Source organism: Sebastes umbrosus, chromosome 7 (genome assembly GCF_015220745.1).
Source record: "Sebastes umbrosus isolate fSebUmb1 chromosome 7, fSebUmb1.pri, whole genome shotgun sequence".
Classification (NCBI taxonomy): Eukaryota; Metazoa; Chordata; class Actinopteri; order Perciformes; family Sebastidae; genus Sebastes; species Sebastes umbrosus.
In genome coordinates, this window is record NC_051275.1 from 193,901 (window position 1) to 208,751 (window position 14,851).

Here is a 14,851-nt window from a genome sequence, read left to right on the forward strand (position 1 = left end):
CATCATGACTCATGCATTCATTAAAAATGACTTAGCCTACTGTAGGTCTATGATTTGTGACCTTATTATAAAGTCTGGCTGCAAAAACATATATGGGCAATGCACAGCAGGCCTAGTGAGGTACTGCTCAATGACAAATGCTGTTTAGTTAGCAATGGAAGACACACACAGCCTACAGTGTGTGTGTGTGTGTGTGTGTGTGTGTGTGTGTGTGTGGGTGTGTGTGTGTATGTGTGCGTGCGTGTGCGTGTTGTAAGTGAAACCATCACCACAGTGAACAAAAGCCGTGTAGCAGTCCAGTAGAGAATGTCAAATGGGGCTCACAGAGTTGCCTCCAGTCCCGTATACAGAGAAGGGAGGAGGGGGGGGGCAGAGTCTGGAGAGGCAGAGAAGACGAGCATGAGGTCTGGTGAGACAGAGTAGGGGAAAGAATAGGTGGAGGAGGAGGTGTGGGGATTCAGCATCCAGGGTCCCTGGGCTGTCTATGGGTCTCGGCGGGCCGCGGTCCGCTGCGGGTGGACTGGCAGCAGGGCAGCGGAGCGGCTCCGGACTCTGGCGCAGGTTACGCGGCTGGACGCAATGACAGGGCAGAGAAAAGTCGCGGCCACTGAGGAGCACAACTGACATTTGTGGCTGTTACAGTGAAGCAGCATGCCAGCGATCACTCCCACCGACCGTGGGGTGTGAGGGACGGGCAGGCTATGGACATGCCGGAGGATGAGTTGCTGTTGAAGAACCGGACGGAACACGGGCCGGAGCCGAGCCAGGGGGCAGCGCGCCCTGCATGGGCAATCACGGCGCTGGCGAGCGTGCTGATCTTCACCACTGTGGTGGATGTCCTGGGGAACCTGCTGGTCATCGTATCCGTGCTTAGGAACCGTAAACTACGAAATGCGGGTAAGAATCTGAAAGATACTGTTATAGGCACGGTTTATAGGCTACTGGCGCGCGCACAGTTTCAATGTACAGTTTCATGTGTGTAAACAACACACACACAGAGAGGGAGAGAGAGAGAGAGAGGGGGGGTGAGAGAGGGAGAGAGAGAGAGAGAGAGAGGAGCATGGAGCGCACATCTGTGGAGAAATGACATCTAGAGGTGAGCTGGGCTTTATTGTTATCGACCACAAATCACGACAATCAAATGAACCTTCAGTCTGTTGGCAGTGAAGGTTTCCTGCTGCTGCCTGAAGACAACCTGACATTACAAAGAGCAGACATTGGAATCAGCAGAGAATGAATGAATGACATTAGGCTACACATTTGTGTGGCTCCTGCAGAAATTAATGAGTTTTAATTCATCCCGCTCCCTCACTGCTTTACTGAATGAGTCTCTGTCTCATCCAGCATTGTCTCACGCCACTAGTGAATGTAGTAAATGGATCTATTTCTTATTCAATCCAATGTTTGTAGGTTCAGTGGAGCAAATCCTTCAGCAGATTGAAGGTTTGTGTTGATTGTTATGTCATAGTTCTGGACTACAGTATAGCCTACAGGCTAAGAGATGAGCCAAGTTAATAATACAGCTTGTTTACAGTATCCTTGCAAAACTGAAGTATTTTGTAGTCTTACTGCAATTGCATTCGGTCTTCTTTTGAGATAAGGTTAGGCTATGGATTAACTGACTGTGGACCAGGGAATTAATTCAAGTTAATATCTTTAAATGTCCAAAGTTAACCAATGTGTTAACCAATGTGTGTAGATATTGTGTTTTATTCATGAGGGATATTTTACGAGCCTACTGCCTTGTTGCTCTGCACTGGCTGTTACCATTAAAATGTGAACATTATTCAAAAACTCTTTTTAATGACTGGACAAAGTGTGCAGAGTTCAAACATTATTTTGTAGGATTTATAGAGCTCTATAATTCCTATCCACCTATTATTTAAAGTGTGTCTCTCAGAATTGTATTTCTATTTGTGGGAATAAATGTCAACACACAGACATGTTTGTAGTTGATTGTGAAAGTTCATTTGACAAGGTGCATCCTGCTAGCTGAGTGGCTGAGACGTATACAGATTGTGGTTGGGGATCTTTGTTGCATGTTCTCTCTCTTGCCCAATATTTCATGTATCTCAACTTTAAAAAAAAACAAATACTTTTTAACTCAACATCTGTTGTGGCTCAGTTGTCATGGAGACAACTTGTTACCAGTTAAAAGTTCCTTAACATATAGTTAGAGGCCCTTGACCTTTTTGGTGGAATATTGTAAAATTGTAAGTTTAAAGCCCCTCTAGCAGCAAAGTTCAGTACACCCCACCGAGCCACGGCTACTGATACATGATCTTGTCTTCAGTATCCTAATAAAGTCCCCAAAGGGGATATTTTTTATCTTTTGCGCACAAGTTACTATCTTGTGGGAACAAGTTCATTATCTTGTGCATACAAGATAACTTGTATTTATTTGTTTACCCAGGAGAGTGCACATTAATCAACAATTCTGTTTCTACCTCAACATAAATGTGCCAGTGTTAGCTCATGTGCTAATTTCCATCTGTAGTCCCTGAGCAGGTTATTACAAATTAGTGGCAAACATTATCAATATTTTTCAGCAGGCAATACAATGCAACATGATACAATCCAATACAATGAAATACATGAATACATTACAAAAGTAGCAGATAAACTGTAAAAAGAATTAAGAGTAACGACAGTGCCAGAGATGGTTACTCATGATTACAGAAACTACATTAACTAACTAAATACAAACTTCACCATACTTGAAGCTGTCAACACATAAGACTTTGAACTAATGATGGTGTCATTTAGACCACATTATCTAGCATGTGAATTCAGCCAGATTACCGTTGTTTTAGTATATGATCTTGCCACTTGCCACTTAAAATGAGCCATACAGTACAGGGAGTTGTGTGTTCATAGACAAACTCAGTGTCAGCCACGGTCCAGCAAGACGACAGTAAACAACCATGTTACCCAGCTCAGTGCTGTTCACTCATATAAGCGTGACAGAAATACACTGTGTAGAAATTGTTAAGGAGATTCGTCCGCCCCCACCCCCTATCCCAAAAAACCTTGATTCACACAAGTCACCCAAATTGGCATGAAAATAGCGGCGTTCGCCAAAAAGGGAATGGTTTGCATCCCTTACACAGGTAACACACAGTCAGACTGTCGTAAGCACATGTTCTGCACCACATCATGTTATTTGCCTACAGTTTCAATGTACAGAGTTCAAGTTTCAACCTGCAGAGCGCTCCAGTGTGATTCACTGTATCTGTGCTCTCCAGTAACTCAGTAGTAGGCACATTTATGAAGTGTTTGCAGTGCAGCTCCAACACATAATCAGGTTCAGGAGCAGGGTAGTGACATCCCTGGATGCCTCCTAATCAATTCCCATTTGTAGCCTGCTAGTCCTAGATCTGTGTTCTCATCCAAATATGGCAGCTTACAATGAATTCACATGTCCTCTCTTTATAGTGGGTATCCCAAATTTACGGCCTTGATCATAGAAATGTTGATTCCAATCAACAAAATGAATACACATAGGGCTGTGGATGGATAAAATAATGTGGTATAGCTGAATGGGGGGGTTTAGGGGGTGATAGCAGGTCAACAGTAGATGTCACATAGAAGTGGTGTACATCATCTGAAAGCTGGGAGACATTTCCCTTACAAATTAGTGGTATTTTCTTTTTAATGTATAAGGGACATGAAATGTTTTATACATTCTGGTGAATATATATCCAATCAATCTTATTTCCATAGATGTACTTTGTATATACAGTTCCCTTTGTTAACACCTTATTTTGAAAAGCGGACGTAGTCCCACGTGTCTACTTCCTCTAACTTGTCCAAGGTGGTCTCTAGCTCTCCCGTCAGCTCCGTTCTCTTTATCCATCCATGGTCAGCTCCATCGGGTCTGAATGCAGAGAACAAATGTCAGTATATGGGTGCTCTACAGTTGTAGCGTCGGCCCATTTGACCACGGAGACGAGAGCGACGGCCGGCTCCACCGCACGTTACTGCCATACGATAACGTTTCCTGTCCGTGACAGAGTTAGCAAGCAGCTTTAACCGTGATGTCTCGCTCTGCTTTTCCTGTCAATGTGTGAAACCCAAAGTGTTTCTATCCTTTACTGGATGTGTAGTGTTTACCACGCTGGATTTATTGTTTTGGTTGAAGGGATATGACGTCATTTTACTTCAGACTACAACAATAAAAGTGGTAACTTCCTGCTGCCTCCACATAGACTCAGATGAAGCAAATACATTGGTTGTGGGCGGCTGTGGCTCAGAGGGTAGACAGGTTGTCCACCAATCGGAAGGTTGGTGGTTCGATCCCCGGCTGCTCCAAGTCACATGTCGACGTGTCCTTGAGCAAGACACTTAACCCCAAATTGCTCCCGAAGGCATAGCCATCGGTGTGTGAATGAGTATTTAGATTAGATCCTGATGGGCAAAGTTGGCACTTGGGTGAATACTGACATGTAGTGTAAAGTGCTTTGAGTGGTCGGAAGACTAGAAAAGCGCTATATAAATGCAAGTCCATTACCATTATGGCACTAAAAAATCTATTTCAAAATCATAAAAAAAATGCAAATGGAAATACAATTTTTTTCCCACCCCTATAGACAATAGTTGTTTGTTACTATATTAATGCTCTGAATGTCATATAGAGAACCTTTAAGCTTTATGTTTGGTCCTATTCTCTGAACTCCCTCCTTTTTCAAAGGAGTTTGCAGGCCTGATACTGAGAATCAAATGTAGATTTTCAGTGGAGTATTCCTTTAACACTTACATAAGTTTGTGTACATATTCAGTAAATCCCAGCCAAATGTCAGCCAATCTCAGTTTTTACACCCAGACAGTGAATAATACAGGTTATACAGTAAAGCATGCAATGACCCATCAAAGGCCCCCTGTGGTCCAGGTGGCCAATCAGCAGAGAGGGTAGTGCTCATTGATATGCCAAAGAGTCTCAGAAATACCACAGCTAATGAAAAGGAGCCAATTAGAGAGCAGTATAGAGGGAGAGAGGCGACTCCTGAGGCACAATGGGTGAGAGACCTTTCATACAAGTCATCAACAGAGAAAGGGAGAGAGAGAATGCCTTCAGCACAGCTTGATATCCCTCTGTGTCTGCCTCTGCCTCATTTCATGGATTCTCTCTCTCTCTCTCTCTCTCTCTCTCTCTCTCTCTCTGTTTCTGTCGGCATATATCTCTGTCACTGTCTTTGTCTCCTTCATCTTTTTCCCCCTTTTTGGGTGTGAAGCAGTAAATTGAGAAACTATGGTACACTACATAGCCAAAAGTATGTGGCGCCAAGTCAATGTTTTTTCTGACTGATAGCTGACCCTCGTTAACTGATCATTAACGTCCAGGACACACAGGGAACATCAGCAGCGCGTGGCTGCTGCCGAACCTGTTGTTTTTTTTCGGTGCCCATGTTAACAGGTTAGAGCAGCCACACTGCCTGCGTGAGCAGAACGGCTCACAACTGTACTTATGGTCCCGCCGAGAAAAGTTGTGTCTAAACCTTTCCCTAAAAAATATTTCCAGAGGTCCTAAAAATCAGGGAAAAAGCAAAAAATTACTAGACATCACTCTGATTGACGGGGCCGATAACTGGACCTCTGGCCCTCCCCCCCCGCGGAGTTATAATATGTCAAACTTGACTTATTTTAGGGATCCTCAGTGCAATCTGTCATCTATCCACCAGATGGCAGGCTCCCTTGGGTATTGCCATTGGACAACCCCATCCTTAATCGCTGGGGTATTGCCATTGGGCAACTCCGTCCTCAACTGTCGGGTATTGCCATTGGACAAAGGTATTCACAATAAAAACAAATTAATTATTATTATTAATTAAAGGGACTATTTGTAACTTTCAGAAATGTTTCTTAACAGCGACACCTGTGGCCGTGAAATCAACGAAAGTCAGCGTCGGGCTCGCGCTTGCTCGCTCTAAATATACCTGAACGAGCATGGCTCAAAACAGTGAGGCGACACAAGTCAGCTAAAACCACAATATCACTCTATATTTCAGCTGCTTGGCAGTAATGTTAGCTGACCAGACGAAGGTCTCTCCATGAACATGATTTAGATCTGATCCTAGTGTTGGCTTTTCCTGCCTAAGTGCAGGCTGAAGCAGCGGCGCTCTGCAGCGAGTCTCCTCTGCTCTCTCCGCCCGCAGCAGGAGAGAGCAGAGGAGACACCGGCACCCGGTCGGTAACGAGAAGCCTACGTAAATCTCTGTAGAGCTCTGTCACTTCACAAGACACGGAAAACCTCTGTTGGTCTGGAGGAGCTGCAGCAGTTATTTCTGCACAAACGTCCCCTGTGCATTCACTAGATATTCTCAGAGCTAAACTAACTCTTCTGCAGTGTGTAGTGAGCGCGCGTTCACGTCTGGAGGTGGAGCGAGCTGAGCTGTCTGAGTGAAGGCGAGCAGGCAGAGGAGGAGTGTACAGCGGCTACACGCGAACGCCCATATGGGAGCGCGCATGTGTAACGACCCGCTACATTTATGCGCGTACAAAGTTACAAATAGTCCCTTTAAACAACACAAAATAAAAACAAAACTTACTTTTTACAGAGCACTGTCCACTCCAGCCTTCTCTCGGTCCTGTCCACTCTCCTCTAACATCACCTGCCACACACTGGCCTCTCTGAAGCATCAGATCACCCCACTTGAGTTCTCAATCAATCCAGTGGCATCAGAATGCACAACCAATTAAGCTATATTTCAGAAGCATAATTAACTCCTGGATCTCCACAACATCCATTTGTGTGTGTGTGAGATGGTGTCACAGCCAAAATGTCAGCATCCTAGTACATTCCAGCACAAAGTTATGAAGTTTGTCTTTTCTTCACGTTTCACATTAAAGTTGCAGATGGAAAAAAATAAACTTGTTCCGATCTTCTTCATTTTTGCAGCATTTATTCATCTGTGGGAAAGGGTGTTACTGGAGAATCTTCAGCCTCCTAGCACAAGGCCTTTTGAATCTTCAAAAGCCACTGTCCACTCAGCATACCCGAGGCCTGAAGTCATGTGAAGTGGACAAATCAAGTCCACTTCACATACTTTACTACAGGGCCCCGGGTATTTGAAGTGGACAGTAGCTATATAGCCACAGTGCCTTGTGCTAGGAGGCTGAAAATTCATCAGTAACACCCTTTCCCACAGATGAATAAATGCTGCAAAAATGAAGATCAGCAAAAGTTTGTTTTTTCCATACTGCAGCTTTAATGTGAAAACATGAAGAAAAGAGGAACTTAATAACTTTGTGCTGGAATGTACTAGGATGCTGAAATTTTGGCTGTGACACCCTCTCACACCCACAAATAGATGTTGTAAAGAAGAGAAACAGATTGGAACAAGGGCATGTTTGCCACACTTGAACATATTTCCATGTTTTTGCACAGTGTCCCAACTGGTTCCCAAGGGTCTACAAAAACACACTTCCCTAAACAAGACCAAAACTGTAGGCCTCAACCAGAGTATGAGCCTAATTGCAGAATAGGAAATCAAAACCTGCTCTGATTGACCTGCAGACACTGTGGCCTCGAGCGGCACAGAGTGACAAACTAGTGACCCAACTTGAGGTCACTAGTAAGAGCCCAGAATGGCCCCCAAAGTGAGACGAAGTCGGCAATATAACGGTATATTAAGTGGACATTTTGTCCATTTCAAATTCACTTGCATTCAAAAGTTATGGGTTTTAGATTAGGCTGCTGCTCGGGCTCCTGAGGAGCAATAGAGCTCAAATTTGCTGCACGTCCCCTTTGTTGGCAGCAGAAAGGGTCCCTGAAATGTGGAAGCTCTGGACACATTAGAAAGAAAACTACTGCACGCCTAATTTTTCCACCAAAATTTTACATTTTACACTTTGGGGGCCATTTCACATAATCTGCAGTACCCCCCACAGGATTTCCGGGGGGACACAGTTGTAAGCCTTTTACAAGTCAACAAAGCACATGTAGACTAGTAGGCAAACTCCCATGACCCCTCCAGCAGCCCCGCAAGGCTAAAGAGCTGGTCCACTGTTCCACGGCCAGGACGGAATCCGCATTGCTCCTCCTGGATCTGAGGTTCAACTCTCGGTCAGAGTCTCCTTTACAGCACCCTGGAATAAAGTTTCCCGGGGAGGCTGAGGAGTGTGATACCCCGATAGTTGGAGCGCAATATCCGTGCCCCTTTTTAATTCAATTCAATTTATTTTTGTATAGCGTCAAATCACAACAGAAGTTATCTCAAGACGCTTTATATATAGAGCAGGTCTTAGACCGTACACCATAGTTTAGAGACCCAACAAGATCCACCAAGCGCGCTGTGGCCAGGAAAAACTCCCCGATTACTGGGAAGAAACCTGGAGCAGAACCGGGCTCAGGGTGGGCGGCCATCAGTAACACCCTTTCCCACAGATGAATAAATGCTGCAAAAATAAAGATCAGCAAAAGTTTGTTTGTCTATCCCTCTGGGGGGATAGATAGAAGAGAGAGAGCGAGAGAGAGAGAGAGAGAGAGAGAGAGAGAGAGAGAGAGAGGTAAGCAGCCACAATAATAGCCCAGCTATTACTATTACAAGTAGGACTAATAACACAAAACTGATAGTAGTGGATGTAAAAGAGTGATAATACAACTATCGGAATTGATGTTTGATTGATTGGGTCGTCCTCAGACGGGCTTTCAAGCGGAGCATCCAGCTGTCTCAGTCCACCATACATCTGGCTAGCTCGCCAGCACTGTCCAGCATCTCTCCTCAGTACGTCCATGTATGTTGTTGTGGGACGTCCCTGTGATCGATGTCCGTGCGTTGGTTCCCGCAGCACCAGCATGCTTGCTGGAAGTTCTTGATGTCTTTGGCAGTGACCGAGAAGTCTCATTCTCTAGGCTGCCACTTTGTCACTAAGTGTTGGTAGTCCCTCGTACAGACGGAATTAATTAATGTCAAGTTAAGTTGGTGTCAAGCAGGCAGCGGACGCGGCAGCAGATGCAGCCACAATCCAGGTGACATCAAGTAACCCTGCATTCTGGAAGCGCAGTGCTCTAGTGGGGTAATAGGGTACTATGAGCTCTTTAAGATATGATGGGGCCTGACCTTTTAGCGCTTTGTAGGTGAGGAGGACGATTTTAAATTCTATTCTTTATTTTACAGGGAGCCAGTGCAGAGAAGCTAATACAGGAGTAATATGATCTCTTTTTCTAGTTTTTGTCAGTACACGTGCATTCTGGATTAACTGGAGAGTTTTAAGAGGCTATTTCAAAATGGGAATGAACCACCACCCAGGTCTGCCAGTCCACAGGCACTGTCCCCGACCTCCCCGCGACACTGAAAAGGCGTGTCAGCCAAGACAGACCAACAATGTCCAGAGCCTTCACCATCTCAGGGTGAATCTCATCCACCCCCGGCGCCTTGTCGCTGAGGAGCTTTCTGACTACCACAGCGACCTCTGCCAAGAATATGGACAAGCCTTTCCCTGAGTCTTCAAACTCTGCCTCCTCTACGGAGGACGTGCTGGTCGGGTTCAGGCCAGTCTGCGTTACCAGGGATCAGCACACCTAGATCCCCGCCTTTGCCTGCCGCCCGGCTGCCATTGCAACCGACCCCTATGCCTATCCCTGCGGGGGGTGGGCCCACAGTGAGCAACAGGTTTTTGAATTTGATGCGAGCGGCAACTGTGAGCCAGTGGAGGGATATGAGGGATAGAGTGACGTGTGCTGTTTTGGGTCGGTTGAAGACCAGTTGCGCTGTGACATTACAAGAGCCCGTCTCAGGAGTTGTGTTGCATGCTCTGACAGGTAGGGTCTGATCTTCCTGATGTTGTACAGGGCAAATCGACACGACCGAGCAATTGAGGCCACGTGAATCTTAAAGGTTAGATGAATTCCTTCATTTGTAAACACAAGGCTTTTATTCTAAAATATTTAAAGGACAGTGTTGTAGAAAATCCAGTGACTTGCACGGTTCCATGAATGAATAAAGTACCAGGATTTAATTGTGGATTATTACTATTATTTACAAATGAGCACACGCTTCTTAACCTTTTTATGTCTCAAATAAATATAAATTAGATTTTAAATTAAATTAAATGACCATTATGACAGGCAACCTCGATGTAGATAGAAGCAGCAGCAGCAGCTCATCAACAGAAACGCTGCTGGTGTCCCACACATGAGAGACGCAGTAGTTCAGCAAGGCAGCCGTCACGCTCTGCTCATGTGGCCTGTCTGGCTTGTCCGTAAGCGTTAAACAGCAAGATTAGGGAGCTCTATAGTAAAACATATTTCTACAAAATAGTGCAACTTTCACTGAACATTCACCGATATTCTCAGAGCTAAACTAACTCTGTCTTCTGCTCCACTAGTTCACTTCACCTCACACGTTACAACCAGCTCGTGGGCCGCAACAAAGAAGGGAGATGCACACCAAGCTTTAGCAAAAATCAACTTAAATTTATTAAAGTAAGCTTACAAGTAGAAATAACGATGAGGCGTGAAAGTCAGAATCAGTGCTGTGTGAGGTGCATGAATGTAGTGCGTAATGTGGGGATGCATGAATACAGTGGGTAATGTGAGGATGCATGAATGCAGTGGATAATGTGAGGATACATGAATGCAGTGGGTAATGTGAGGATGCATGAATGCAGTGGGTAATGTGAGGATACATGAATGCAGTGGGTAATGTGAGGATGCATGAATGCAGTGGGTAATGTGAGGATACATGAATGCAGTGGGTAATGTGAGGATGCATGAATGCAGTGGGTAATGTGAGGATGCATGAATGCAGTGGGTAATGTGAGGTGTATATTGTCAGTGTAAAACAAAGAGAATCAAAACAAAGAAACGATCAGCATGTCGAAGAGAGACCGGCACACTGGCATCCGAGCAGGCAGTGGTTAAATAGCTGAGGAACACTAGCCAGGTGCTCCCAGTGGACATGATGGCACCTCCATCCATCCAATTAGGACCTACAAAACACACGCACACACACACACACACACATACAGACACAGTACCTAGCAGGACCAAGGCCAGGACCAGGAATATGGGGCCATCACACACCATCACACATATTTGCCACTGCTCTCTCTCTTTTGCTTCACCATGCACTTCTCATATACAGACACTCTCCACACTGGCTCTGCTAGTCTCCAAATGTCTTGTGCTACTCTTACACCAGCTCTGGCCATTCAAGTTTTCACATCGGCCACCGTAGTTCTCCAGCATGCTTGGACCACGAGATGTATGTACAACCTCTCTGCTAGATGCCGCCAGATGTTACAACATGTTAAACCCTAACCCTAACCCTAACCCTAACCCTTTAACAGACAGCAGAACTACAATACAGTCATATGTGTCAACAAAATGTAACAAAGCCACAGTGACAGAGCCAGGTTCAAGAATGGATGGAATAGACAATGAACAGGTTCAACCATTTGATGTTTGTCCAAGTTCCACTTCTATTGTGTGATTATTATTACACTAACACATTACAGATTAAATTGGTAAATTTCTTAAATTCTGTATGCACTTTTAGTTATCAATGACAACATGATAGTATTTTGACAGGAGGAAGGTGTTGCATTATTGTTTACTGAGTCAAGGAGAGGGTCCAAAGAAAATATGAATAAGGCTGTGGAGGGCTTTTATACGTTTTATACTCCAGATATCAGGTATCAGGTATCAGGCTCTAATTACCTTGTTATCAGTTATTTTCCAGTGAGCAAAGATTTGACTTTTTTGCTTTTTACTCATGACATCTTCAGATATTCTCTTTTTCTTTTTTCTTGGAATCACTTTCTTTTTCCATTGTTATTCAATTTCTATCATAAGTCCCAGAATCTGTTTTGATTCATGGCTTTGCCAGTTTTTTGTTATTTGTAATTTCTGTAACAACTCCCTCTTTCTCTGCCTGCCATGCTCCCTTAATGGATTTCCTCTCTGCCTCTGTCTGGCAGTCTCTCGGCTCATCCTCTTTATGGACTATATCTCCATCCTTGCTTCTTGCTTCTTTTCCCTTCTTACAGCCGTACTGGCAAGGTCATTCTCCACTTTACTCCTCTTTTAATGACCAAGGCTGTGTGCTGAAGCTCTCTGTATTTTCACCAGTGGCAAAAGAAAAGTTTTAAGGTCATGCTGGCACTGGTCAATTCTCCTCTATCAACATGTACTGCTTAATATGAGTATAGCCCATCATAATTTGAGTCTTGATGGGGAACACCGATTTTACACATCATATTGGCGGAGGATATACAGTATATCCAACCCACTTGGGTGGTCTGAGTGAATCCTTAAAGGTCACCTATTATGCAAAATGCACTTTTCCATGTCTTTTAAACATCAATATCTGTTCCCAGTGTGTCTACAGGTCACCATAGTATTATAAAAGACCATCCTCTCTCTTTTTCTCCTGCTCCATCTGTCCAGAAATGGGTCTAAAAATCGCTGAGCAGCTTTTCCTTACACTGGTGACGTCGGGGACAAATTTCATGCTATACAAGGGTTTCCTGTTAGAACCAGAGGAGAACCTCCAGCTAGGTGACCCCGCCCACAGAGTGACTCTCTCTCTCCTCCGCCTCGTAACTATAAGCAAAGTCTGCTCATACTTCTGTTAGTCTGCAAGAACCAGCAGAAACTCCCATCATCTGAGATAAATATAACATGTTCTTTCACAAAGGCTTTATGTAATTACACTGTTTAAGCAGGTGATATGAAACATTAATTTGATGTCATGCATGTAGAAGAGTACAGGTAGTAAATAGTGACTGTAAGCAACACAACACATTTCTGTTTCACAGTCAAACTTTATTTGAGTAGACAGATGACAATATTAATTATTCACAGCATTTGTAATCATCCCACCTGCAGTTATGTTGACATGGTACACGATAAAATCTTTCAGCTACGGTAAGCTATGGCAAGCTAAGCTCCGGTAAGCTCCGGTGGTCTGTAGTCATGGTAACACAGAGACAGCTTCTACAGTAAATAATATACCATTACTCTGATTACTTTACTACGTTTATCAGGTGTCTTTTACCAGAAATAATGAACTGACTACTGTTTCACATCTTCTATTTTCCACCCTGATGTTCACTGGGTTTACACACCGTCACATAGCGGTAGCATGTAGCTACATGGTAGCATGTATGCTACCATGTTAGCTCTGTATCTCCATGTAAATAGAACAGTACAGTTCTATTGTCATGACAGACAGAGCTTCATTCTGTCTAGCTAGCATTAATGTCATAATCGTTGGTTGAAAAATCAGGATTATCATGATGTCGAACAAATTAACTAAATTACATAAACTACCAAATAGGCTAGAAATGATTGAAAAGCATCATAAACCACCAAACAGAATACAGAAAGTTAGTGATTTCAGTTTTTTAGTGAACTCAGGCTGATTAATCATCATTTTAGACTATGATGTCTGAAGGTTGGCAAACATGCTGATCAACCATACTTATCTATCATTGACCATGTTTATTGACTTGACTTTTCATCTATAAATGCATCAAAATTGAAAATTTGACTGAAAAGAAAATCCTTAGGGATTAAGGAGTGGTGACCTCTGACCCCTACGGTGGGTAACGTCACAGAAGGCCTACTCATAAAATGCACTGACTTCACTGATACCGAATCTCCCTCCAAACTGAATTGTAAAGCTGACGGCCCCTCAATATGATCTGATCAATACAATACAATCAAACTTTATTGTCCACCAGGGTGGAAATTTGTCTTTGGCTCACAAAACACAGAAAACAACAGACATTAAAAACCAGACAGCAGTTAGTAAAAAACAGAGACAGGTTATGTTACACATTAAAAACAGTTCATGTCAGTGTCTGTGGCTCAGATCTGCTCAGTCACTGTGTTGATTTAAGAATATTGATGGCGTTTGGGATGAAAGACTTTTTAAACACATTTTGAGTGTCCAGAGGGACTCTATAGCGCCTCCCGACTGGCTGAAGAGAGGATGGGAGCTATCTGCCAGGATACTCCTCGCTTTCTTCCTCGTCCTTTCTGTAAATAAAAGGTGAGTCGAGGGCTTTTGGGGTTTACCAGCTATTTTGCCTGCCATTGACACAATCCTAGACAGTTTATTCTTCTATCTACAGTGTAGGTGACCTTACCAGGCAGGAAGGTTAAAGGTTAAAACACTCTCAACAATAGTTTTGTACACTAATTCTAAAATCTGCTGGCTGACACCGAGGCCACTAAATTTCCTTAGAAGATAAAGTTGCTGTGAGCATCTCTTGAAAATATACTCTGTATTTTCAGAGAAGCTCACCTGGGTGTCCAGGACTGTACCAAGGTATTTAAAGTGTTCCACAGTTTCAACATGTTGGCCATCAAGTGAAACTGGCTCTGTGATCAGATGTTGTTTTGTGCAGTACATGATTAATTCTTTCGTCTCGGCCACATTGATTTCTAGCTGGCTAGTGTGACACCATGTCTGAAGGGCTGTAGTGTGGGCCAGATAGACAGCTTCACCCAGTGGCTCTGTTTCCTGTAAAAGGCCAACTAAGTCCATGTCATCCGCTTACTTAAACAGTCTCAAATGTTTCTCATTGATCATAAATTCATTAGTAAAAAGAGAGAATAGCACAGGGGAAAGAACACAGCCTTGTGGGCAGCACGTCTGACATGTTCTCCCTGACACAGACCCTCTGATCCACACAACTAACCCTGTGTTGATGTTGAGATCAAGGAGCCTTTTCAGGAGAATATGCGTCTTCATTGAGTTAAAAGCTGAGCTAAAATCCACAAATAAAGCTCTGGCATAACCTTATGATGCATCAGGTGTTTTGTGGACTGTGTTAAGCAGTCAGCACAGCGTTGTCTGGGACTCTGTCGCTCTTATTTTAAGCGAACTGGAGCAGATCTAGC

The 14,851-nt window shown here is 43.8% G+C and overlaps 1 protein-coding gene across 1 annotated transcript in view; it reads left to right on the top strand.

Moving 5' to 3' along the window:
• The first annotated feature begins 214 nt into the window (after window positions 1-214).
• Window positions 215-14,851, top strand: part of LOC119492022 (melatonin receptor type 1B-B-like) — a 75,322-nt gene continuing 60,685 nt past the window's right edge. Inside the window, exon 1 of the mRNA XM_037776333.1 lies at window positions 215-897. Within this exon, the coding sequence (XP_037632261.1) occupies window positions 702-897 (196 nt within the window). The 5' untranslated portion in view covers window positions 215-701. The remainder of the gene's footprint in view (window positions 898-14,851) is intronic.